This window comes from Gymnodraco acuticeps, unplaced genomic scaffold (genome assembly GCF_902827175.1).
Source record: "Gymnodraco acuticeps unplaced genomic scaffold, fGymAcu1.1, whole genome shotgun sequence".
NCBI lineage: Eukaryota > Metazoa > Chordata > Actinopteri > Perciformes > Bathydraconidae > Gymnodraco > Gymnodraco acuticeps.
Genome location: NW_022991298.1, coordinates 188795 through 214080, shown reverse-complemented (window position 1 = coordinate 214080; position 25286 = coordinate 188795). Strand labels below are relative to the sequence as shown.

The 25286-nt window shown below is 42.4% G+C and overlaps 1 protein-coding gene across 1 annotated transcript; it reads right to left on the bottom strand.

Moving 5' to 3' along the window:
- Positions 1 to 628: 628 nt before the first annotated feature.
- LOC117562350 (endoplasmic reticulum mannosyl-oligosaccharide 1,2-alpha-mannosidase-like) lies at positions 629 to 25286 on the bottom strand. Its single transcript, XM_034240161.1, is given in 15 exon segments — positions 629 to 2247; positions 2565 to 2696; positions 3733 to 3927; positions 4560 to 4680; positions 5502 to 5692; positions 6055 to 6156; positions 6158 to 6244; positions 6547 to 6695; positions 7905 to 8096; positions 8435 to 8553; positions 9082 to 9221; positions 9435 to 9643; positions 10354 to 10462; positions 23938 to 24075; positions 24981 to 25286. Coding segments are annotated over 14 exon segments (2058 nt in total). The 5' UTR covers positions 24040 to 24075; positions 24981 to 25286; the 3' UTR covers positions 629 to 2037.

Genomic DNA, 25286 nt, shown 5'->3' with positions numbered 1-25286 from the left:
AGCACCCATGGCACTTCACAAATTCACTCCAATGATACAGCAGCAAGAAAAAGACACACCACTGTAGCACAATACACATTGAAATAGGCACAGTAGAGCGTTGGCAAATGTAGTGCACATTCAATGTTGTGGGTATGGCTGTCTGTCGGACAGAAGGAGCTCCATGGACGTCTTCTTCACCATTTGAAACCACAGAAAAAGATTCAGAGACAAAGAACCTTTCAACGGTGTGGGTTGAGCCATCTTCAAAGCAGCTCCTACAGTTCACCGGATATGTCCTTCAAATTGATTTTCAACGTCACAGTATAGAAAACAAGCGCTGCTCTTACATCACATTTGACGGGAAGTCAGGGGTTGCTACACAGCGTGAATCAAACTCCTTGAAGTATGAAGAAAACAATCCGAAACACTTCATTTCTTAAACAAGTCATTTGTGTGAAGATGAAACATGAAGGGCTGTGGGCATAATGTCCCTGACACAGGAAATGTTTATGTAAGTCGGTTTCTCCCATATACTGTAACTTCATAAAACACCACAAATGTAAGAGTGTATGGAAGCTTTCATGTACCCCCTTCATATACAGTAAGTGTGAATAATAATGTATTCAAAACCAGGACGCAGCCCATATCTGTAGAGCTAGAGTGCATTTACCTATGAACAAATGTAACACTTAAATAACAATGCATACATTCATTAATAAAACATGTCATTATGTGTAGAATTCCAATTCAGAATCATTATTTCAATGGACCTCTGTTCAGGATACTTTCAGCACCACACCTTTAGGTCCTTAAACACATTGACTTCTCTGTCACTGACACACAAAATAAAACATCAGTAATGAACCAACTTTGCATTTAAATAAACACAAGGAAGTGTGACTGTGCAGTAGGATGTTTTAAATTGGTCCAGTATTAAGAGAGATGCTGCACTGTGATCCTATTGGTCCACTGAAAGCACTTGTTTGTGTAAGGTAGCGCTCTCTCTCTCTCAATACTAGACCAATTTCAGAAAGGTTTTTTTCCGCATCAGTCACTTGGACCCTAAAACGTATGAAAATAGGGAACAGGTGGAAAAAGACCTAAGTGTGCCTTTAACTAATTAATGAGTGCAATGCATTACATAGAAAGCCTGAAAAACCGAAACAACTGAAAGCTAAAATAATCAGAAAACCATCAAAAAAAAGTCAGGTGTGAGTAACATTCATACTCACACAACAAAAGTGTTGTTTTACAATAATTGGATGGACTGATTTATAGCAAGTTAGCAATGCTTCATAACGTCTTTAATGAATGAAAGTGTGCATGTCGGGCATTAGGAACACAGTGCTGCCTTTGCTCTCCTGCAGGCCTCAGAACTTATGTTGGCCCCCGGACACTGCGCTGTAGCTGCTCATAGACACTCAGGACGGCACGACAAAGGGGACATACGTCTCACAAAGTATTACAATGTAAAACTTATTTTATGTAATTTTTGCAATAAGCAAGTGCACTCGGTGTTGCCAAAGTAAAGACCTTCAGAAATGATCTGCTACTCCTTTCCGAGAGGAATCCATTTAAACATAGTGTTAGCGAACATACTCCATAGATTTCCATTATTGGTTACTGCACCTTCAGTAATTTGTGAATTCCTTCACAGCCACCATGTCTGACGGTAGGACTAACAAAAAGACAGGGATGAGGCGGTGGTTTTACAACCCACATATACAGTGTATACACATACATAACTGTCCCAGTCACCCCAGTAGGAAAGCTCCCCATTATCTTCTTGCCCATGTGACCTGTTGGAGCCAGTAGGTCGGAGCAGATACAAAAACAAAACGCGTTACATTAGAGACCAGCTCTCACAGAAATGCTCCTTAGGAAAAGTTAAGAAATAAGGAAAATACAACTCAGTATCTCCTCCACATGGACACATGTTTTAGTGCAGGTGGACGCAGGTCTGCTCAGCACTGCAGTCCAGCCCTGACCAATCAGCAGTGACTCCTACAGGACTCTTTTTACCTGATGTCTACAGACTCCTCCTGTACGATGACATCACTTGGGGGGGGAGGGCCAGATGGGGAAAGCGTGGGCCTCCGTGTTAAAGACATACTTGTCCAGATTGAGCAGCTCCATGTCGTCAGAGAAGAGTAGATAGAAGTACTTCAGGGTCTCTCCCAGGAAGAAGCTCTCCATCTTGTCTCGGGGCGCGGGGTTCTCGATGTCACGTACGTTGTTGATGGACGTGTAGCCACCACCGGGGACCTGGAGACCAGGAAGTGATGGTTTAGGGAGATAATGCATACAAACTATTATATCGCAGTAAAAGGCTGTATCAAAAGAGATGATCACCAGAGTTGTGATGTAATTAAAAACAGCAATAACCAAATGCTTTTTTAAGTGTGCCATTTTTACCCCCTGTTGTGAATTCAATTGTGTAAATACAGTTAAAAAAACATTACAAAACATGAACTTCCTTCAATTTGTTGCACTGCAAACAAAGTAAACAAGAGTTCTACACATCACAGAGCTGTAGCTGGCTCAGATATTCAATAACTGGTCTGTGGTCAGATGGTTTGTACCTTAGTGTGGTTGTTGAAGCTTTCCAGTATGTCCCATCCCCAGTCTCTGTACTTGGTGTCCTTGGTGAACCTGTACATGTAGAACAGACTCTCCACTGTTTCTGGTCTCAGCAGGTTGTGTCTGTCTGCAGGCTGGAGGACGAGGACAATGTGTTGGTAAAACACACCACTGTTTCTATTGTAATATGTCATATACATTGTTATATATTGTAGTACAATGTGCAGATTTTTACTCTCATTTCAAATCTTTATAGAAGGGTTAGGAATGAACAAGGAGTGGATATATCTTTGTTACAGTAACACATATTGCTATGCTTTCTTGAGGGTAAACATAGAAGACATTAGATTAGCCAGCACAAAGAATAAAAAAATAGAACTATTAAATAAAACATCCGGGGGCTAGATGTGATTTTACCAACTCCAAAACAGACACTAGAAAGAGATTCCTTATCCTAGATTTGAGTAGAAACACTGCAGATTTGTCAACTGATGTTTCAAGTAAATAAAACTGAACACATAGAAAAACAATAAATAATGAATGAGCAGCCAATCAGACCGGCCCGGAGTCTCTGGAGAGACATCTATCTTCGTTTTAATGGATGACCTGTCCTTACTGTGCTTTTACTGAGGATTGAGTATTCTTATTTTTCTCTTATTTTGTGTTACCTTACCGTGACGTGAATAAAAAAGTCTATAATCAACTCTAAATGTAAATCATCTGTGCACTGAAAACCAAACACTCAAAGATATGCTTTCATGGGGCAGAAGAATGTGTTTGGTGTTTAAAATGACGGAATAGTAATAAAATCTACATAATATGATATTCATTTACTAAGTTTTGAATCCGAGAGTTTCTAAAAATGCGTCCTACTTATATGTGAGGTTAATGAAGGCAGCAGAGGAGAAAAGTACAATAATAATAAATGCTTTGATAAAACTGGAGCAGTAATGAACAAGAAAATGAGCACGGACGACATTTTGAAAGGTTATAATCACAGCTCCCAGGACACATTCATATTCCCTCTGACTCCTTTTAGCTACTGTAGTTTAAGCAGAGCATCAATGTAGAGACACTTACAAAAAGGCATTGCTCTAAAAGCATGTTCATTTGAATGTAAAATGAGTTTCCCCATTAATGGTCCTCTGTTTTTATGTCCCTGTGCTTCACCTTGACGAAGATATCCTGGCCATCGGAGGCCTGCAGGTTGAAGTGAGCGATCTCTGGACTCAGCCCCGTCTCCATCTGTTTGTACATCTGATGACACGTCTCCATCAGCTGCACAGCCAGGTCCATGTGGTCCCCCGGGAGCCCGTTGTGGGCCCCCAGTGCTAAGGTGCCTGGCAGGAAGCACACGAGGTGGTCCTGCAGTGACAAGATAAAGGGGTCCATCAGGAAGGTACAGGATATTGAGGGATAGAATTGATTTATGTGGAGAGAAAGACTGACTGCACATGAGTTTGTACAGATAAAGATTCGACTACAGCACAAAGGCTGATTGAACAAGGCGGTGAATGTCTGATGCGAGTTCATTGACTTTCGACAGTATGAAAATTACCCTATGACAATCCTTGAGCTGCTCGTGGTACATCCAGAAGGGTTAGGGTTACTGTAAGTTGATTTTTTTGCCACAGTAGCTCACCTGGTAATTTTCTCTCTCTCATTTTCATGTCTATTAACCTCAAAGTCAACTGTATTGTCAATCTTTCAGTTTGTGTGTACAGAGAGATCAAAATACCGTTTCCAACAAACCTGAATAAAACCCGTCTATCTAATAAAAGAAAAGCCAAAAAAAACACCCCAGAAACACCAACTAACTTCGCGATGAAGGCATTGGAAGACCAGCTTCTCCCATGTTTTACAGCAGTACATTGCTTAGCTTCCTTGCTTGTACTCCTGCTGGTCCAAACTGTAGGTTTGTGGAAAAGTGTCTTAAAAGTCCTAACTGTACCTTTAAGGGCTTGTATGTGTCGCAAACTGACTGAGAGTATCTTTACCATTTTAGGGTTGAAGCGGGTATGGGACAACTCTCCAACAAAAGTCAGTCTGCCGGACCCCGTCTGTCTCACCAGGTGTTTCTTCACTCCCTCCACGGCCTGAAGGTAGTCCTCCAGCAGGCTGGGAAAGACAACAGGGAATGTGAGAGATGTTCATTTTAGTCAGTATTATATGAGACATGGTCAGTAGTCATTTAATTTGGGAGTTTTCAAAATATACTTAAGTTAGTATCTTAAAAAGAAGAATATATTTTTAACATATATAACAATGCAGGAGAGAGAAAAAAACTACATAAAAAAGGCTACAGCAAATCCCATCAGTATGCACAACATCAGTGTTTCCCACAGATCTGAAATATACTTGTGGCGGGGGGGGGGGGGGGGGGGGGGGGGGGGGGGGGGGGGGGGGGGGGGGGGGGGCGTGGCTTTGTGACGTGCAAAAGTATTAGTTTTCTTTTTGTATTACTTTTAATATAGTATATTTTAATATTATTTTAATATTGTCTGCTTATCTGTATTATTGTGTTGCATTGTTGGAGAAGCCTGTGACCTAAGATTTTCATCGACATAACCTTGAACATTAACATGAACCTTTCTGTTGGTCGCTTGTTTGCAGACCATTCACGCGATAGGTACAGGAGGCGTAGAGCGAGGGATCATTGTCCACTAGTTAAACGATCGCAGATGGCGTCGTGCTCGCGGACGGATACAAAAAAAACAACTAAAATGGGTCGCGAAATATACTTTGGCGGCCGTTAATATACCTGGCCGGCCCGCCCAAGTAAAGTCTATGTGTGGGAAACCCTGCAACATACAGTACATTCTAACTATTTACAGTCCTCTGAAATGTCAGGTTATGTTGACCTCTGTTATTCCGTCATAAAATGCAGTGTTTTCTCACAATCACACATGTTCTCAGAAATGTGAAAAAGATGCATTTACTCGTCTTCCGTCTTGCCTCCCTGGATCCACTGTTTGAGCAGGTATTCATAGTAGCTGTCTGCCCTGGCCCCCAGAGTGAAGACCCCTTTGTGGGTGAACTGGCCGCTGTTGGTGTTGATGAACATGGGAACCAGGCCGTCGTGTTTGCCTGGCAGCTTGTGGACCAGCTTCATCACCTCATTCACAACCTCCTGCAAGGGGTGAAAGACATAATGAGGAAACAGTCCTCATTTAACTAACTGCTGGAGTGTGAGCCAATGCATCTACAATGACAGTTTTAAGCCATTTTTCATTGGGACATTTTAAGCAATTTCCCAATTCGATAGAGCTGAATTTGATGAGGCTCATCAGAAGTGATGGCTGGCTATGGTAATGCCAGAAAATACACAAATGAATATCAGATTGAGACTAAAATCTTCGGGGGTTAGCTCTGGTTTCTGAAATAACTCATGAACTCAAATGTTTGCAAGCTATACTTAATATCTGAACTGAAACCCTCTGTCAAATATCTTTATAAACTGCCCCAATCTTTGTTTCACTCAATTATTCTGACCTGGTACTGGGGGTCCTGTGTGAGGCGGCTCAGCTCTCTGAACTCCAGCTGAATGCTGGTGACCTCGGCCAGCGTGCTGTCTGACGTCCATCGGGGGGGGTGGGGCTGTCCCCTTCCCGATGTTCACGTCTGAGAACGGGATCTTTGAAGGAGTTTTGAAGGCAGGCATCAATCTCGCCCCGATGTCTTTCTTTAAAATGGAGAGAAGAAACAGAAATAGATTAGAAATTACATTTTCTGTGTTGTATGAGTTAACCACCTTTATTTTGAAAATGCTACAGCTTTACACAACATTCACACATCAGTAAATCTGACGTCTTCTTAAATTGCAACTGAATTGAGCGGGAGGTGGCGTAGTGAACCTACAAAGCAGTTTCAACGATGCTACGTGGGCAGCATGTTCATCAGTTTGAAACAAATGTCTTATAAAACAGCCCCAGACTACTGTTCAAAAAGCACTAGACAACAGAAGATGACTGTGGATGGACTCACAGCTTTGTCGAGGAAGAGCTGGTCTCCTGTCAGATTGTAGGTGCTCAGCAGGCCCCCGAGGACCCGGATGGTCGTCTCAAAAAGATTCACGTCCACGTTCTTGTCGAAGGAGAGCTCTTTCTCTACCCAGTCCCTCGCTTCTGCAAACTCTATGTGGAGTGAGTCAGAGAGGGAATCACAGAGAGAGGAAAACAACTATTACATTGGTCATAAAGTTAACACGGTGGATCAAAGATGTTCTACTAAAAGGTGTGCCAAAAGTGAGGTTTTCTAACACCAGCAAAAGCCTCCAAGCTAGGATTTGTCAGATACTTAAAAGGAAACATCAACGTTTGAATCCTTTAACATTGCCAGACTCATTTGGGATAGCAACGAAAAAAGAAGATTAAAAACGATGGTGCCTACTTTACCCACAATGCAACGTGTCTGCTAATGTGACTTTGAGCAGCTAGCCTCAAGCAGACATTATGAGCAGGCTTTTGAGATCTGGTAAGATCAGTTCCTTTTCAACAACACACCCCCATATTTTTTTACTTTAAAACTTGTCTTCAGCATCACTTCAAAAGAGTTCACTCATCTCCCTGTGAAGAGTCAACACTTTAACGTTTAATTTAAGTAGTACTCGCTAATATCTAAAAGAAATTCTTTGATGTGTTAAGTCCTTTTTACAGGACCAAATGCAAAGCTACAAAAAAATGAGAATGCTCTATATCAGTGATTCTCAAATGGGGGTACGCGGACCCCTGGGGGTACGTTGGGGTACTGCAGGGGGTACGTGAGATTTAAAAAAAAAAAAAGGTTAATTAAAAAAATACCATGCATGATTAAAAAAATAATCTTAGTACAATAAGTTAAATAGAAAACACAATTTTATATAAAATATTCCTAGAACCACCAAGGGGGTCCTCATATAAACGTCAAATGTGTGTATTGTATTTGATAGTTTTTCACAATATATCATTTTGTTCATTGGTTTGTTAAACATATTACTTCAATTGAAAAACTCCTTGGAAAATCTGTTTTATAAAAATGTTATGTTATGCTATTTTTTTCATGCATGAAGATGAAAATATCCTTAGTTTGTTGTAATGCATGCACGAAAGAGTTAATAAATCACGCACTGAGGGAACATCACTATATTGTAATTATTTATATAGGCTTTTTCGATCAAAAATGTTAGGGGTCGGTCAGGGGGTACTTGGCTGAGAAAATGTTTCAAAGGGGGTACATTACTGAAAAAAGTTGGAGAAGCACTGATCTATATCATATCTCCAGATCAGCATCCTACTTTGAATTGTATTGAAACATTTGGAATGACAGCCAGCCCTGAGGCAGAGGGAAGAACTGACATACAGTACCTTCTCTGAGGCCCAGAATCCACATGGTGTCCAAAGAATCGATGATTGTCAAACCCAGTCCAAACCACTCCCCAAAAGTCCTGGAGATGGGCTTGAGCTCATCGTGACCCCAGGCGTAGTCCTTGTAGCCTTTCCAAGCGTGCCTGAAGGCATCACGTACTGCCTCCAGTCTGGCCTCAGTTCTGCCTGAAACTACAAACAAAAGGTCCAAATAAGAATGAATAAGAAATTAAAGTGTCTTTTTTAAAGTATGTGTTATCTCTCTCAACAGAGCCATTCTCATTATCTGATTATTTTCACTGGAAGGAATATTGTGTGCATTGATGCTGAGCAAAGCAACATGATAGAAATCATTACACTTTTAAAAGGTGCTGGGCTTTAGACAGCATATAATAGTAGACTCTATTTGTAGTGTTTGAGCAGACTGATGATTAGCTGTCTGGCACCCAAACAACTAAAGGCTGCACTGACAGACTTAGTTAGATAAAGAGCTTAGTTAGTTAGTTAGAATTTCCAAAATGTGCACTGACCATCCAATGGGAGAGGGTCTGCAGAGTCGGCTGGGGCTGGGGGTGCTGCAGCTTCTTTCCCATTTGCCGAGGGCGGGGGCTCTGTGGCCTGGTCTGCTTGAATCACTGCTCCTCTCCAGCTGTAAGACCAAAGAAAAAACACTTAAAGGTGGGGTAGGTCATTTTGGAGAAACCAGCTCAAGTGCGCTAGAATTTTAAAATACACAACCGGAAAAAATCTGCCACTTCCTTACAGAGCCCCTCCTCCAACACACACGAACGTGCACATGACCAATGAGGGCACGAGATAAGTTTGTGCACAGATGGAAGGCTGACAGGCAGGTAGGCCATCCAGTTACTTTAGCCGGGGCGGCTAAAATGATTGGTCGTGCTTTTTACAGCGGCACAGCTTCCACAGATGAACTTTTTTAATGGATTTTTTGTCAAAGCACTTTAGATATTCATTGCTATCGGGATGTTAAGAGCATTCCATGGAATATAACAAAAACTGTATCTCGAGCCGGTTTCTCAAACTTACCTACCCCACCTTTAACTAAGCCGGTCTCCTTTAACTGCTTCTCTCATGTACTGCAATCAGGAAATATGAGGAGCAACATCATATCTGAACAGTTGCAAACCTTCTGTACAGTTGGGGACGAACAACAAACCTGACAATCTTCTTCTCTTTGTCCTCCTCTCCTCCTTCTTCTTCTTTAACCACCTCCTGCACTTGCTTTTTCTCAACGACTGTGTCTGAAATGTTTCCATCTTTACGCATGCCTGGTGGACCTCTTTTGTTTGGGAAGGACTTATTTTGAGGACAAATAAGCAAGTATATGGTCAACATAAAGCAAGGTATTATTGGTAATTGTACAAGTCAGAACTAAATTAAAGAAAATATATCAAGTATGAAGTACAGCTGTTTCAATTCGTTTTGTAAGCATGTTTTAGACATTAGCATGTTCACTGATGTTCCTTATTGATGTAAAAGAAAAACACAAATACAAAAATAAACTCTTACCTTAATGGGAGGTTTAGGAAAAATAGGTATGTTTGGTCCTTTGGGCTCCACCACAGCAGGATCTGGACCCACAGCTGGCCCCACATGTGGCCCTGCTGCAGGAGGCGGGACTTTAGCTGCAGGTAGATCCAATACAGACAGCACATCTGGAAGATCATCCTTCACCTCTCTGTCGTTTAGCTCCAGCCACTCGTCCCTGTCAGAAAAAGCTGAAGGCACGAAATGAACAAGGGAAAGAATACGGTCAAACTCATCCCGTTTGTTATTTTGTTGATCCATTTGAGTCGATCTCAAATATGATCTTGTTTCTTTCTACCAAGCCTTGTCATGTTCATGTTGACTGCATTTAAAAGATTGCAAAAAATAAAAAGAGAATAAAGAGATTTTGGTTTAGTTGTTATCGGCACTAATCACAGTACACAGACAATCCAACTCATGAGCTGCAACAAGTCATGCAGCACTACCGTTACATTGTCCTCCTGTGTGTGTGTGTGTGTGTGTGTGTGTGTGTGTGTGTGTGTTTCTGCCTGTTTTGCCTGGATCTGTGTCATCTGTCCATCCGCAGCAGCTCAGCTAAATGTGATTCCACGTCAGATTCAATAATCACAAACACAGTGGAGCAATTTTTAGATATGGATCAATGTGGTAATGTGAAGGGAGGCAGATCACAAGTGAATGGACAACTAAAGAGGATGCTACCAGAGTCTTGATGTTTAAATGTCATGATGATTTCATTACTTTAATTACTTCCCCTGAAGGTGGTTTGAAGACAAAACAAAAGGCTTACAGTATGTTCTTCACTTATGTTCAATGTCTCTGGTTCTCTTCAAAGCATGTCTACCTTCTTCTTTACATGCTATAAAAGATTCCCAACAGAAGGGTGTGTGAGTTTAGTGTTGTGCAGGCAGGCATAGTTTACCTTTCCACTCCGGTGGGATGCTTGGATAGGAGAGCAGTCCAAATATGAGTATCAGAGCCAGCAGCAACAGGATGAGGCTCCGCTGCAGCCGAGACAGCTGCTTCCATTTCTGTAGGCAGAACAAAAACGTGTCAAACAGCTCTGAATTCAAACTGCAAGCATCTGTCAGAAGATTATAGCATCCTCCCCCTCTTCAATAGCTTCAAAGTCTGTATCTAATTCCTGGAAAAGAAAAGCATGATGGCCTCTTCTGGTCAGGTTTACCCTGTAACAACTCAACATCTCTCCTTCCTGTGATGCATGAAGCCAAGTGACGGATCGCAAATAAAATGTAGGTATCGAGCTCAACCCAGCAGAGTGGAGGGAGGGACAGAGTCTCTCGGGGGGGAAGCTAACAGGCAGGTACGCTGGGTTACCTGCGCCTAATTAACACCTGTGCAACACCATGAAACTATTGAGCCAGCGTCTGTGAGCTGAACACACAACAGACTTCATCTCAGGGGACGTTCACTCTAACTTCGCTACAGCTCATTCATCACAACAGCATCAACGCAGTCAGTGAAGACCGATGGTGCATTTAAAAAAAATCATATGTGGGAAACATGATTGGTATTCTGCATCAACACAACTCTTCATCCGTCTTTTCCCCTAAATGCCAACTGCTTATGGGAATAGGGTCCTAGTACGTTTTATCAGTTTGATTTTTCGTTTGAACCAAAAAAACAAAAATACCAGCTTTTTTTCGTTTTCAATCAAAAACGAAAAAAGGCTGGTATTTTCGTTTTTTGGTTTTAAACGAAAAATCAAACTGACAAAACGTGATATGATTCCATTTAAATTAGACGTAATGATGATATTTGGAACCCGAACTAGGACTTTTTATTTGGTCTGTAGAATACAATCAATGACAGCTTCCTCCTCACTTGCTTATCTCTGAAAATGTTGAAGATGTGAATAGTGTTAAAGCAGGTGGAGAAGAGCGTTTTTTCTGCCGAGGACACAGAGCCAACGAGCCACTCTACGGAACATGATTTGCAGAGAATGGTTTTCTGAGGAACCATAAACCGTGATCAAATGTGACGCTCCGCAGGTGCAAGGTACTGCTGAGCCGCTCAACTCCACGTCTCTACTATAAAGCTGCTTTTATAGAGGATCTGTCTGTTGATATACTGCTGAGATAAAAACGTTACACATGAGTTGATGAGTAAAGCTCTCCCTTTTCATTTCAGAGGACTACATGAATTCCCTTTATGAGAGCTGACCGGAGCTGACCGTGCAGTTTAGCTGATTACAAAAGTATGTCTGCTGTTACGTTCCCTCTTGGCTAGGGGTACAAACGGGAAACGACACGACCAGATTTGGGTATTTGTTACCGGTGGCTTTATTCGTAAAGGCAACTGAGCAAAACGTTGTACACAAACAGCTTGGCCCAACAACGGGTCAAGCTGTCACTATGTCAAAAAAAAGGGTCTCCAAAAGAGAGTAGCCCAGTACCATACAAAGGAAAGGAAATACCTCACTTCTAAAGTGGAAACAAACAATAAACAACACGAGGCTGGGTGGAAACACAGCTGTTGCTGATCAACAGGTGCTAATCACCTGGGTCTAAGCGATATACACACCAATGCTGATCTACAGGCGCTAATCACCTGGGTCTAAGCGATATACACACCAATGCTGATCTACAGGCGCTAATCACCGGGGTCTAAGCGATATACACACCAATGCTGATCTACAGGCGCTAATCACCGGGGTCTAAGCGATATACACACCAATGCTGATCTACAGGCGCTAATCACCTGGGTCTAAGCGATATACACACCAATGCTGATCTACAGGCGCTAATCACCTGGGTCTAAGCGATATACACAACAATGCTGATCAACAGGCGCTAATCACCGGGGTCTAAGCGATATACACACCAATGCTGATCTACAGGCGCTAATCACCTGGGTCTAAGCGATATACACACCAATGCTGATCTACAGGCGCTAATCACCGGGGTCTAAGCAATATACACACCAATGCTGATCTACAGGCGCTAATCACCGGGGTCTAAGCGATATACACACCAATGCTGATCTACAGGCGCTAATCACCTGGGTCTAAGCGATATACACACCAATGCTGATCTACAGGCGCTAATCACTGGGGTCTAAGCGATATACACACCAATGCTGATCTACAGGCGCTAATCACCTGGGTCTAAGCAATATACACACCAATGCTGATCTACAGGCGCTAATCGCCGGGGTCTAAGCGATATACACACCAATGCTGATCTACAGGCGCTAATCACCGGGGTCCTAAGCGATATACACACCAATGCTGATCTACAGGCGCTAATCACCGGGGTCTAAGCGATATACACACCAATGCTGATCTACAGGCGCTAATCACCTGGGTCTAAGCGATATACACACCAATGCTGATCTACAGGCGCTAATCACCGGGGTCTAAGCGATATACACACCAATGCTGATCTACAGGCGCTAATCACCGGGGTCTAAGCGATATACACACCAATGCTGATCTACAGGTGCTAATCACCTGGGTCTAAGCGATATACACACCAATGCTGATCAACAGGCGCTAATCACCTGGGTCTAAGCAATATACGCACCAATGCTGATCTACAGGCGCTAATCACCTGGGTCTAAGCAATATACGCACCAATGCTGATCTACAGGCGCTAATCACCTGGGTCTAAGCAATATACGCACCAATGCTGATCTACAGGCGCTAATCACCTGGGTCTAAGCAATATACACACCAATGCTGATCTACAGGCGCTAATCACCTGGGTCTAAGCGATATACACACCAATGCTGATCTACAGGGGGTAATCACCTGGGTCTAAGCGATATACACACCAATGCTGATCTACAGGTGCTAATCACCGGGGTCTAAGCGATATACACACCAATGCTGATCTACAGGCGCTAATCACCTGGGTCTAAGCGATATACACACCAATGCTGATCTACAGGCGCTAATCACCTGGGTCTAAGTGATATACACACCAATGCTGATCAACAGGTGCTAATCACCGGGGTCTAAGCGATATACACACCAATGCTGATCTACAGGCGCTAATCACCTGGGTCTAAGCGATATACACACCAATGCTGATCTACAGGCGCTAATCACCGGGGTCTAAGCAATATACACACCAATGCTGATCAACAGGTGCTAATCACCTGGGTCTAAGCAATATACACACCAATGCTGATCTACAGGCGCTAATCACCGGGGTCTAAGCAATATACACACCAATGCTGATCTACAGGCGCTAATCACCTGGGTCTAAGCAATATACACACCAATGCTGATCTACAGGCGCTAATCACTGGGGTCTAAGCGATATACACACCAATGCTGATCTACAGGCGCTAATCACCTGGGTCTAAGCAATATACACACCAATGCTGATCTACAGGCGCTAATCACCGGGGTCTAAGCAATATACACACCAATGCTGATCTACAGGCGCTAATCACCTGGGTCTAAGTGATATACACACCAATGCTGATCAACAGGTGCTAATCACCGGGGTCTAAGCGATATACACACCAATGCTGATCTACAGGCGCTAATCACCGGGGTCTAAGCAATATACACACCAATGCTGATCAACAGGTGCTAATCACCTGGGTCTAAGCGATATACACACCAATGCTGATCTACAGGCGCTAATCACCGGGGTCTAAGCAATATACACACCAATGCTGATCAACAGGTGCTAATCACCTGGGTCTAAGCGATATACACACCAATGCTGATCTACAGGCGCTAATCACCGGGGTCTAAGCGATATACACACCAATGCTGATCTACAGGCGCTAATCACCTGGGTCTAAGCAATATACACACCAATGCTGATCTACAGGCGCTAATCACCGGGGTCTAAGCGATATACACACCAATGCTGATCTACAGGTGCTAATCACCGGGGTCTAAGCGATATACACACCAATGCTGATCTACAGGCGCTAATCACCCTGGGTCTAAGCGATATACACACCAATGCTGATCTACAGGCGCTAATCACCTGGGTCTAAGTGATATACACACCAATGCTGATCAACAGGTGCTAATCACCGGGGTCTAAGCGATATACACACCAATGCTGATCTACAGGCGCTAATCACCTGGGTCTAAGCGATATACACACCAATGCTGATCTACAGGCGCTAATCACCGGGGTCTAAGCAATATACACACCAATGCTGATCAACAGGTGCTAATCACCTGGGTCTAAGCAATATACACACCAATGCTGATCTACAGGCGCTAATCACCGGGGTCTAAGCAATATACACACCAATGCTGATCTACAGGCGCTAATCACCTGGGTCTAAGCAATATACACACCAATGCTGATCTACAGGCGCTAATCACTGGGGTCTAAGCGATATACACACCAATGCTGATCTACAGGCGCTAATCACCTGGGCCCAGGAGTTCAACACTTTTAATCCCTATCTGATCAAATCAGATTTGGATTTTGGGGAGTTCAAAACCAAAAAACAGGATTAGGATCACTTTGATATCCGATCAGATCAGGAAATCCAATCCAAGCTTTAATCTGGATCAAATCTTCAAAACGGGTAGTTCAAACCGACAACACAGGATTGGGATCAGTTTGATCCCAAAAAACTGGATTATCCTGATCCGACCAGAAGGGTGGATTTCCAGTGGATTACCAGAGCAAAATGTACTGTACCATTTATTTAAAAATATGTTTCAATATAAATAAGATGGCAAAGTTTGTTAACTGAAATAATACACCATTTTTAGCCTTCATGGGAAATACATTTTATTTTTCATTTTTTGGTCACGTTTGTGGTGGCCTATTTTGTTTTCAACCAAATGTTGACATAAATGTTTATGCTCATGAAAGTATCACAACAAAGATTGTCAATCACAAATGTAATTTAGATTAAAGAAAAAATATTTTCAACAACAAAAAAAGTCCATCATCTGTCATCACCTTTCAAAAGTAATTGCGGACAATAGATGTCTCTGCAATGTGGTCTCTTGTCTTCCTTGTATTATTTTTCATGTCCACTAGATGGCGCTCGGTAGGATTAAAGCACTGATATTCAGGATCTAGTCATCTTGAAAAATCGTAATCTGGATCAGGCTGATCCTATCCTGAATTGTTTTGAACTCCAGGGACAAAATCTGGCCGACTTGTCTGATCCTGGATCACAAAAAATGGGATTTCAAAATCTGATCGGATCTGATTGAGATTAAAAGCTTTGAACTCTTGGGCCCTGGGTCTAAGCAATATACACACCAATGCTGATCTACAGGCGCTAATCACCGGGGTCTAAGCAATATACACACCAATGCTGATCTACAGGCGCTAATCACCTGGGTCTAAGTGATATACACACCAATGCTGATCAACAGGTGCTAATCACCGGGGTCTAAGCGATATACACACCAATGCTGATCTACAGGCGCTAATCACCTGGGTCTAAGCGATATACACACCAATGCTGATCTACAGGCGCTAATCACCGGGGTCTAAGCAATATACACACCAATGCTGATCTACAGGCGCTAATCACCTGGGTCTAAGCAATATACACACCAATGCTGATCTACAGGCGCTAATCACCTGGGTCTAAGCGATATACACACCAATGCTGATCTACAGGTGCTAATCACCTGGGTCTAAGCGATATACACACCAATGCTGATCTACAGGCGCTAATCACCGGGGTCTAAGCGATATACACACCAATGCTGATCTACAGGCGCTAATCACCTGGGTCTAAGCAATATACACACCAATGCTGATCTACAGGCGCTAATCACCGGGGTCTAAGCGATATACACACCAATGCTGATCTACAGGCGCTAATCACCTGGGTCTAAGCTGTTTCACAATGTAACTATCCTAAATGCGGTTCTACAGGAGCTAAGCAACCTGGATCTATGCAACACACAAACCCTACACTAAACACAGAATACCACGACACACTGCTAACCAGTGTGCTCGCACAGAACCCTACAGAATACACACTGCTAGTCAGTCTACAGAAGCACAGAATACACACTGCTAGTCAGTCTACAGAAGCACAGAACGAAGGCTTTGTCACAATGAGAAGGTTGAGGCATCTGTCACACAATACAGAGCCTCCAGAGGGGTCACCAACCTTTTTTAGGATGAGGGCTACTTTCAAAAAATAAAACAAGTCGGGGGCTACTTTTACTCCTCTTTTGTTTGTTTTTTGCAGTGTATATATTTAGCACATTTTAACATTATTATATGCTTATCTTTAACCTTTGTGTGCTGTTTGGGTCTTTGGGACCCGTTTTCAGTGTTTACTAAAATAACATGCAATTTAATTATTTTAACCTGCTTTATTTGGGGGTGGACGGGCCTCACCTCCTCTAGGGGCGGCCTCACATCCTCTAGGGGGGGCCTCACATCCTCTAGGGGGGGCCTCACCTCCTCTAGGGGGGGCCTCAGATCCTCTAGGGGGGGCCTCACATCCTCCAGGGGGGGCCTCACATCCTCCAGGGGGGACCTCACCTCCTCTAAGTGAAATGCATCAATCTGGTGCACTTTGAGCACAACATGAATTTATGGATACAGCTCTCAACACTCAGACGAAAGGGAGCTGTACTTTCAAGAATCCAAACATCTTTAGAATATGATCACAACCAATAATAAATCATTTAAACTTGTTTATTCTTATCTTGTGTTACCACATTATTTCTTTTTATTTATGCATATTTCACTAATCACTCCCCTTTTAAACTGTTTTTGTACTGTCCTATTGTACACATTGGAATTATTTCTTACTTTATCTATATTAAATAGATAAAGGGGCACACACACACACACACACACACACACACACACACACACACACACACACACACACACACACACACACACACACACACACACACACACACACAGTGTGTGTGCTCCTCCGTGGCGATGACGGCTTGCGTTAACAAATAATAATAAACATATTTGTAAAGTGGGGGGACACAAACGGGATTTCGAAAATTGCTGGGGACATGTCCCCCCTGGAGATTACGCCATGCGTGTGTGCGTCAAGTGCAATAAATAAATATGCAAGTTGCAACACACACAGTAAAACTCTGCCCCTCATTGCTGTATAGGCTGGCATGATGGGCTGTTCAATGGGGCTGATGTGTTGTGTAGATTCTGCCAGAAGGAAAATCAGCGGGGAGGTGCCACATTGCTTTTCTTCCCGACTGCAACGCTGGTCCATGGATGTATAATAAGAACGCGCTGGTCCCGCAAATCAAGCAAGAACGTGATTGGTCGATATTCATTGTGGGGGTGGGGGGAGGAGGGGTGTTAGATATAGAGTTGTAGTAAGTAGATAGAGTTTGCTATGATTTAGGTTTCGTTTATGCATGTGGTAGATTCTTTTAATTACATTTCCTTTTTTGTTTTGTGTATTTTATACATTTTGGATTTTCTTGGCGAGCTATTTTTAGAACGTGCCCGGCGGGCGCCTCACGTTGCCCCTGCGGGCGACTGAGTGCCCGCGGGCACCGTGTTGGCTACTCCTGCTCCAGACTGATGTTCGTGCCCAGCATTTATCCTCCTCCCCCGGATGACGTGCCAGCCGCGGGCAGGGCTTGAGTGACGTCTGTCCAATCCCCGCGAATGTTGCGAGGTCGAGACGGCCACTGACAGCATAGGAAGGCACAGCTCATTTGCATACACACACACACACACAGTTAAAGGCACAAGGTAGCAGCGGCTGTAACACTGCCTATGATCTGGATATCTGCCAAATGGAAATAATATTTTTTTAATACCAGTTATATATTTACATATATATTATAATCCTCTTTCATTTATTCTGTGGAAGCCTGAAAACCTGTTTTGCTGGGCTTCAGGTTACACCAATGTCCTTTGTATCGGCATAAACACATTATAACTTCCCACAAATGCAGTCGTTTTGTTAGTGATGTGTGATGGATGGAAGGATGACAGGCAGGTCGGCCATCCAGTTTCTTTAGCCGGGCCGGCTCAGATGATTGGTCGTGCTTTTTACAGTATTACGGCTTCCACAGATGATATTTTTTTTAATGGATTTTTTGTCAAAGCACTTAAGATATTCATTGCTATCGGGATGTTAAGAAGAGCATTCCATGGAATATGACAACAAGTGTATCTCCAGCCGGTTTCTCAAACGTACCTACCCCACCTTTACTTATCTCTTCAAGGGGAACTCAAATGCTTATTTTCGGGTTCATATTTGTATTTAGCGCCTCTACTGGGACATGTCTCCATGCTTTAATGTTCAGAAAGCTCTTTATTGTTCTCATACTGCCTGTGCTGCAGCACCTCTTTTCACCCTCTGTCTAAAACCAGAGCCCAGTCTGCTCTGATTTGTTAGCTGGCCAGCTCTTTTGTGATTGGTCAACCTCTTAGAGATGCCCCGCCCCTTAGCCCATCACAAACAATGTGTTGGAGTGCTGGCCATAAGAGTGCAAGTGTTACATGGGGAAGTCACTGTGGTACTGAAGCAAACAAAGGAGTTCAATGGAATGAATTCACAGTTAACGCATGACTGACTGCATCCAGTCAAATATATTATTAAGAGCCTAGTTGTTTGAGAAAGTAGAAAAGACGATAAAGGCGGATATTCAAGATTGCTGTATAGGATATGAAAGAATGTAATGGATCGATTCCTACATTTCATTGCATTTGCTCCCCAGAATGGCCCCTCCAGGCTACTGTCCTCTGATACCATTAGTGTGTGTGGTGCGTTAGGTGTGTGTGATGCAGGTGTCGGGTGACGTAAAGGACAGTACGTCACATGTCTGGTGTACGTCTCCCTTAACAGTTATAGCTTTGCAAATAACAAGCAATGACAGTGAATAAACACTTCTAATCATTGCAGTTAAAGCCTTTTCATCTAAGTCCATTGAAGTGACTAAACTGTGCAACAGACATAATCAGCAAGTAAGCAATCAGTAAACTTCTCACGTCTTCTCATTACCAGTAAGGTTGTAAGACCAGTTTGTAAAAGAACAAAAGCAGAAACCCCTCGAGAATGCAACAAAAGTACAAGAGAGGAATAATATGTGCAACACAATAGACCTGTCAAACCTGAGGGTTCAAACCAACAAAAGAAAGGAGGGAGGCTTATAGAGAGAGGGCATTAAGAGAAGTGAGACGTGTAAGACATTTGGAAGTAATACAAAAACAAGATAAATGGAAATGTGCGGGAGACGGCAGAGAGAAGGTGGGATTAGCAGGGTTTTTATTATCTCACTGTAGAGATCAGAGACTTGTGCTAAGGAGGGATTTGATCTGAAGAGAAAGATACATTCAGGCTGCTCCACAACAAAGGAAGCATGCAAAAGAAAAGACTAAAAGATAGGAATTGATTGATGACGTTTCACAAAGACAGAGATTAGGGTGGTCCTTAGTGCTATGTACATTTTCAAATTCATTTATTTTAAGCTCCAACCGCCGGAATTTGTTATGATAGTGAAGAAAACTCTCCTGGTGAATTGTATTCAAATTCCAACAACATTTACCCCTCCCTCCTCAACCTTGAAGGTTAGCCTCACGTAGGGTGGTCCTTCAAATTGAAAGTCGGAAAGTCTAAGCTCCAACCCCCAGAATTCATTCTATTAGTCAAGAAAAGTCTCCTGGTGAATTTTATTCAAATTCCAACAACATTTACCCCAGGGCTCAAACACTTTCTCACCAATGATTTTCAATGACTTCTCCATGACCTTTACCTCATTTTCCATGACCAAAGAAATGACTCTTTCTCAGCGGAACCACTGAAAATGGTTTATTTTAACATGGAACAGGAAAATAAGGTCTGCATATGAAACATGTTGTGCCTATCTAAAACAAATGAAATAGGCTTACTAGCTTCTACACGCTAAATATTTATATATATATTTGATGCAACTTTAGTTACATTTCCATGACTTTTCCAAAACTTTGGGAAAAATATTGTTTTCCATGACTTTTCCAGGTTTTTAATGACCGTAAGAACCGTGTTACCCCTCCTTCATCGACCTGGGCATCGAGCAGGACTACTTTAACATGGCATTACGTGCTACATTAATATGGAGAGCCTTCTCAGGTATTTCATTCTCTAGAATTGTAAAAACACATAATCCCATCTGGTTCTTTTATAACAATAAATATGGACCAGTGCAATATCCAAATCATTCAAAGTAATTGCAAATAGTTATTAACAACTCTTGAGCTTTTTTCTATTCATAACTGGTGGATTCATTCTGCAAATCTCTAAATTCTAATGCAGGGAGGATCACCTTTCATTTAAAAAGGGGTTCACTTATTAGCTGATGTCGGTGGAGAACGTTATCTAACACTCCTGTGGGCGTTTAGTTGAGATCTGTGTAGAGCACATGACTCACACCCTTTCCAGACACATCAAACCATTCAGAGAATCTCTATGGATTGGAAGCATATGCTTTTGTTATGTTTTTCCACACATGTACTCTCATGTATGTACTCTCATGTATGTACTCTCATGTATCACCAAATTCACTGTGAATGAAGATGTTATTCATATTTTCTACGACTGCCAACAAACCATCATTATGTTGTATGGCAGGGATGTGTATGGAGCTAAAAAGGGGTGTATTGTATTGATTGATTGAACACACTAATGATGTTTAAAAAACAGCTAACATGCAAAGACTTTATTTGATGAGCCCACTCAAGTATTTGAATGCATATGGTGGCATGTTCTTATACTATGACAGCTCACATTATGATTATAATCAGGGGTGCACATAACTTTTTTGCCCTGGTTCTCAAAGGAGCACCTGGAGATGTTGCTTGGTGCTCATCCTTAAAATGAAATAAACTGTAACTTTTGAGGAGTCTTGACTTTATTTGCCAGACACACGGCACTGAACACACATGCAGAGGTGAACACAGAACACACATGCAGAGGTGAACACAAGACAACATTAGCACGACCAGTAATCCTACAAGCTGTCGACACTACCCTCCTGACTGTCCTCCTCTCTGTCAGACATGGTAGCTGATGATGTAGGCCTACTACTTTCTCTCTGGTTGAGTCTGCTATTAGCTGCTTGCATCCACAAGTCAACAGCTGGTTTTGGGTCGAAAGTCTCTGTTGTCATCTTAGACAAGTGGATGTAATCAAATAAGTATGTGAACATAACCAATAACCTACCATAGCCAATAACAAATTAATGTAACTTATTTTATTTGTGTTGTTCATATCTTATTTTACCTTAACATTTATTTATGCATTATTTTGATCTCTCCAGTTTTAAAGGATATTTTTGGTTTACTGTCCTATAGTATACATTGGAATGATTTCAAACCTGTTTATCTCAATAATTATAAAGGAGTGCCTTGGAAATATGTGTTTACATAAATTGTGATCAAAACGTTTGAGACCCACTGAGATAACTTAGACTAAAGTGAACTATCTAAACACTCAGACTCCTTTACCTCACTGAGCTGCAGTTATCAGCCTCTCAGTCTGACTGGAGAGGACTCTCCCTCCACATTATTGTAGAAACATCTTCTTCTTATATCCGTTAGAGCAGCTAGCACCAGATTCTAATAACAACAGCGCTGGTACCGGTGCACCCTCCCTCTCTCCCTCGCACTTTGGCTGTGAGCTGCGGGCGCCAGATAAGCCAACATCCCCCATTTTCATCACTTACAGCGCCCATCGTACAGGGCAAATGAAACGTGTAACCGGGGTGAAAAGGGTGTTACATTTACTTAATTATGAATATTGTTACATCAAGGCCGAAAATTAGGATGAGCCCCAACGGTCCAAAATGTTTTTTCCCTCCCAGAACTGCCAGCGCAGCGCCTCCACAGATCTGGCGCCCTAGGCGAACATCTATAACGCCAGTGCTACGGGCCGACCCTGAGTTCATATGCAACTCGCAAATGTCTTTCTCTCTCTCCTCTCTCCCTCTCTCAATGTTGGTACGCAAATGCGCATTTTTTCAAATGAGCCGGTGCTCTTTTTTTGGCGGAGGTGCGCATGCGCACCTGCGCACCAGTTATGTGCAGCCCTGATTATGATGATGCAATGACCATACCCTTGTTTTGCACATTCTTACTTAACTTCTTATGTTTATACTAGGGCCGGGACTTTAACGCGTTAATTAAGATTAATTAATTACACGAAAATTAACGCGTTAAAAAAATTAACGCATTTTAATCGCACTTATTTTTGCACCGCGGAACGTTTCTCACTGGATGAGTTTCAGGCGTACCGATTATACTGGAGCACCAACTAACGTTCATGACTTCAGACAACAACAAACCACAGTGAACAACAGTGGGAAATGTTGTTTTAAAAAACGGACGGATGGAAGCGTCGATAAGAGCACGGTTGTGTGCAAATTATGCAAAAAGGAATTCGCATACCACCGCAGCACATCAAGCCTCAAGTATCACCTCAATGCAAAAACATATAGCAGCTAGCGTGGACGTTAGCCTCTTTTATCGCGTTCACACCAAAAAGAGCCGGTACTCAAATTAGTTCATGAGAACCTTTTTACCCCCACGAAAGTCCCTGCTAGAGAGCAGAGAGCTGCTAGAGAGCAGGGACTTTCGTACGGCTCTCTTGTGAGAAAAGAGCTATATTTCTGATTGGCTGGGTGGATTGCAAACCACGCCCCGTAAAACTCCCAAAAAGTTTGGTGAAGCCGCCATTTTATTATCCTCGCATTAGCATTATTAGCATTAGCCCAGCGCAGAAACGCAGAGAGACTAACTTATGGCAACACAAAATAAAACATGGGAGCGGTGGAGATGAGGAGGTGTCGGCGTTCTGGCGATTTACTCGGAAGGCTGCTGGGACTCCCAGCAGCTTCTACTGAAGCCAGTCCCCCAACTCCGGGGACTTCCGGCCGGGGACTTTGGGCCGGCAGTATACGCCGTGAAGTGGTTTGCGGCCTGCCAGTAAACCCAAAGCAGAAGAAGAAGAAGTGACGTCAGCGGCTTCATTTGCCTAATCCACCCCCAGGTTCAAAGAGTTCTCATGAACTAAGTTCTCATGAACCTTTGTGGGAAAAGTACTGCGGTGTGAATGCGCCTAATGGTATACTAAAATCCATGTAAAAAATTGCTTCTCACTGTTCTTAGGTCAAATATTTATATGTGATTAAAAATGCGATTAATTTCGATTAATTAATTACAAAGCATCTAATTAATTAGATTAATTTTTTTAATCGAGTCCCGGCCCTAGTTTATATACATATTTGTAATTTGTTATTAATCCATTATTATATTCTAAAATGGAGCAATCGTCAGAATACCTTATTTCCCTCGGGATAACAAAGTGCTCTGATTCTAATGTATCTCTTTATAGTTATATGCATCCTATTAAAATATGATTGCCAATACTAAGACCAACAGAAGCAGATTACAGCCTTGTTCAAATTAAAACACCTTGTGACAGAAGCCACGTTTAGATGTAGTTTAACATAAGTTACGCATCAGATCATTATGTTCCATACTGATGTTAAACTCCGTCTGGAGCCCTGATTTGCACACGTCACTTCAGGCCCACTCACCCTCCAGCAGGACTGTCTCCGGTGTTTTCCATTGTTGTACGAGTGACTGTGAGCATCACTGAGGGTCAGAGAGATGAAGTCCTTTCTGGAAGGCGGATACATCCTCTGGTCGTGGCAGACAGACGTAGCTCATAGAAGCTGCATGCAGACAAGTCAAAAACATATTAAAATCTGAAAGTAAAGTACATTTGATAATTGTGCTGAAATCAAATGACTGCATTTATGATCAATCCATGATCCTGATGATATTTTAAATGATATTTTCTAATTTTTTATTCATGACCAGTATGGTGTGGTGTTTGCTAATCCTTTTTTAAATTGTCAAGTTGATTTTCAGCAGCCACAATGTAAACGTGCACCTGAATGAATAGTTAAAACATTCCAGAGGGTTAAGGATTGTTTCTGCTTGATTGGAGTTGTTTAGCTAAGAGAAATAGCTTAGCTGAATTGACCAACTTAACTTTCTTCCACTCAGGTTGACTGTTGAATGTGTATTTGGCTTTTTGTAATGTAACACACATGCATACATACTGCCGTTGATTTATTTCAGTTATGCATAGCAAATTCTCCATTGTTTCTTTAGATGATATTGCTCACAATGTTGAACATAACATTGCGATTAACATAAACTTTAGGATCTTTAGTAAGGTTTTGGGAAAGGGAGTACTTAGAAAAACACGTAACGCTTATATCGATTGTTACCGCTTTATCACAGACTAAAATAGGAAAGAGCTTCAAAGGAAAGCTTAATGGAATATTATTTTGACAATTAAATACCATGGGCTTTTCTTGCAGCTAGCAAGTTCACTTAAAGCACACAGTGACGTTTCAACTACCATAACTGTGAGAATGCACTCAAAAATGCAAAGTAAGTTATACAAAAACAAATAAATAGCTACATGGCAGCCCGTTGCTGTCAATAACAGCTAATTTTATTTGTTCATTTGACACCTCGGTTACAACTTTCGACACATCAGTGACGTGCTGTTTAAACACATCGATACACAATATAAATATTGCAACATAAGCTGCCTCCCCCTCACCTTTGAGTCAGGTTGGTAGCCTCACAGTGACACCTGAAAGCTAAGCAGCTGTTAGCTACCTCCGAGAGGCTAGCTTGCTTCTTCGGCTTGTTCCTGAATGAAAAGTGACGCTGTTCGGCAGAAGGAATATTAAACATGCAACACAGCAGTCCGTCCGACTGTCACACACGACGACAGGCAGCTACATGAAATGTCAAACGAGAGAAACTGAGGGAAACATGGCTAAAGTTAGCAAGGGAACAACCACTGACAGATGCGGAAAAGTGAAGAGCTCGAGCGATGGTGCTGCGCGTCACGTGACGTGTC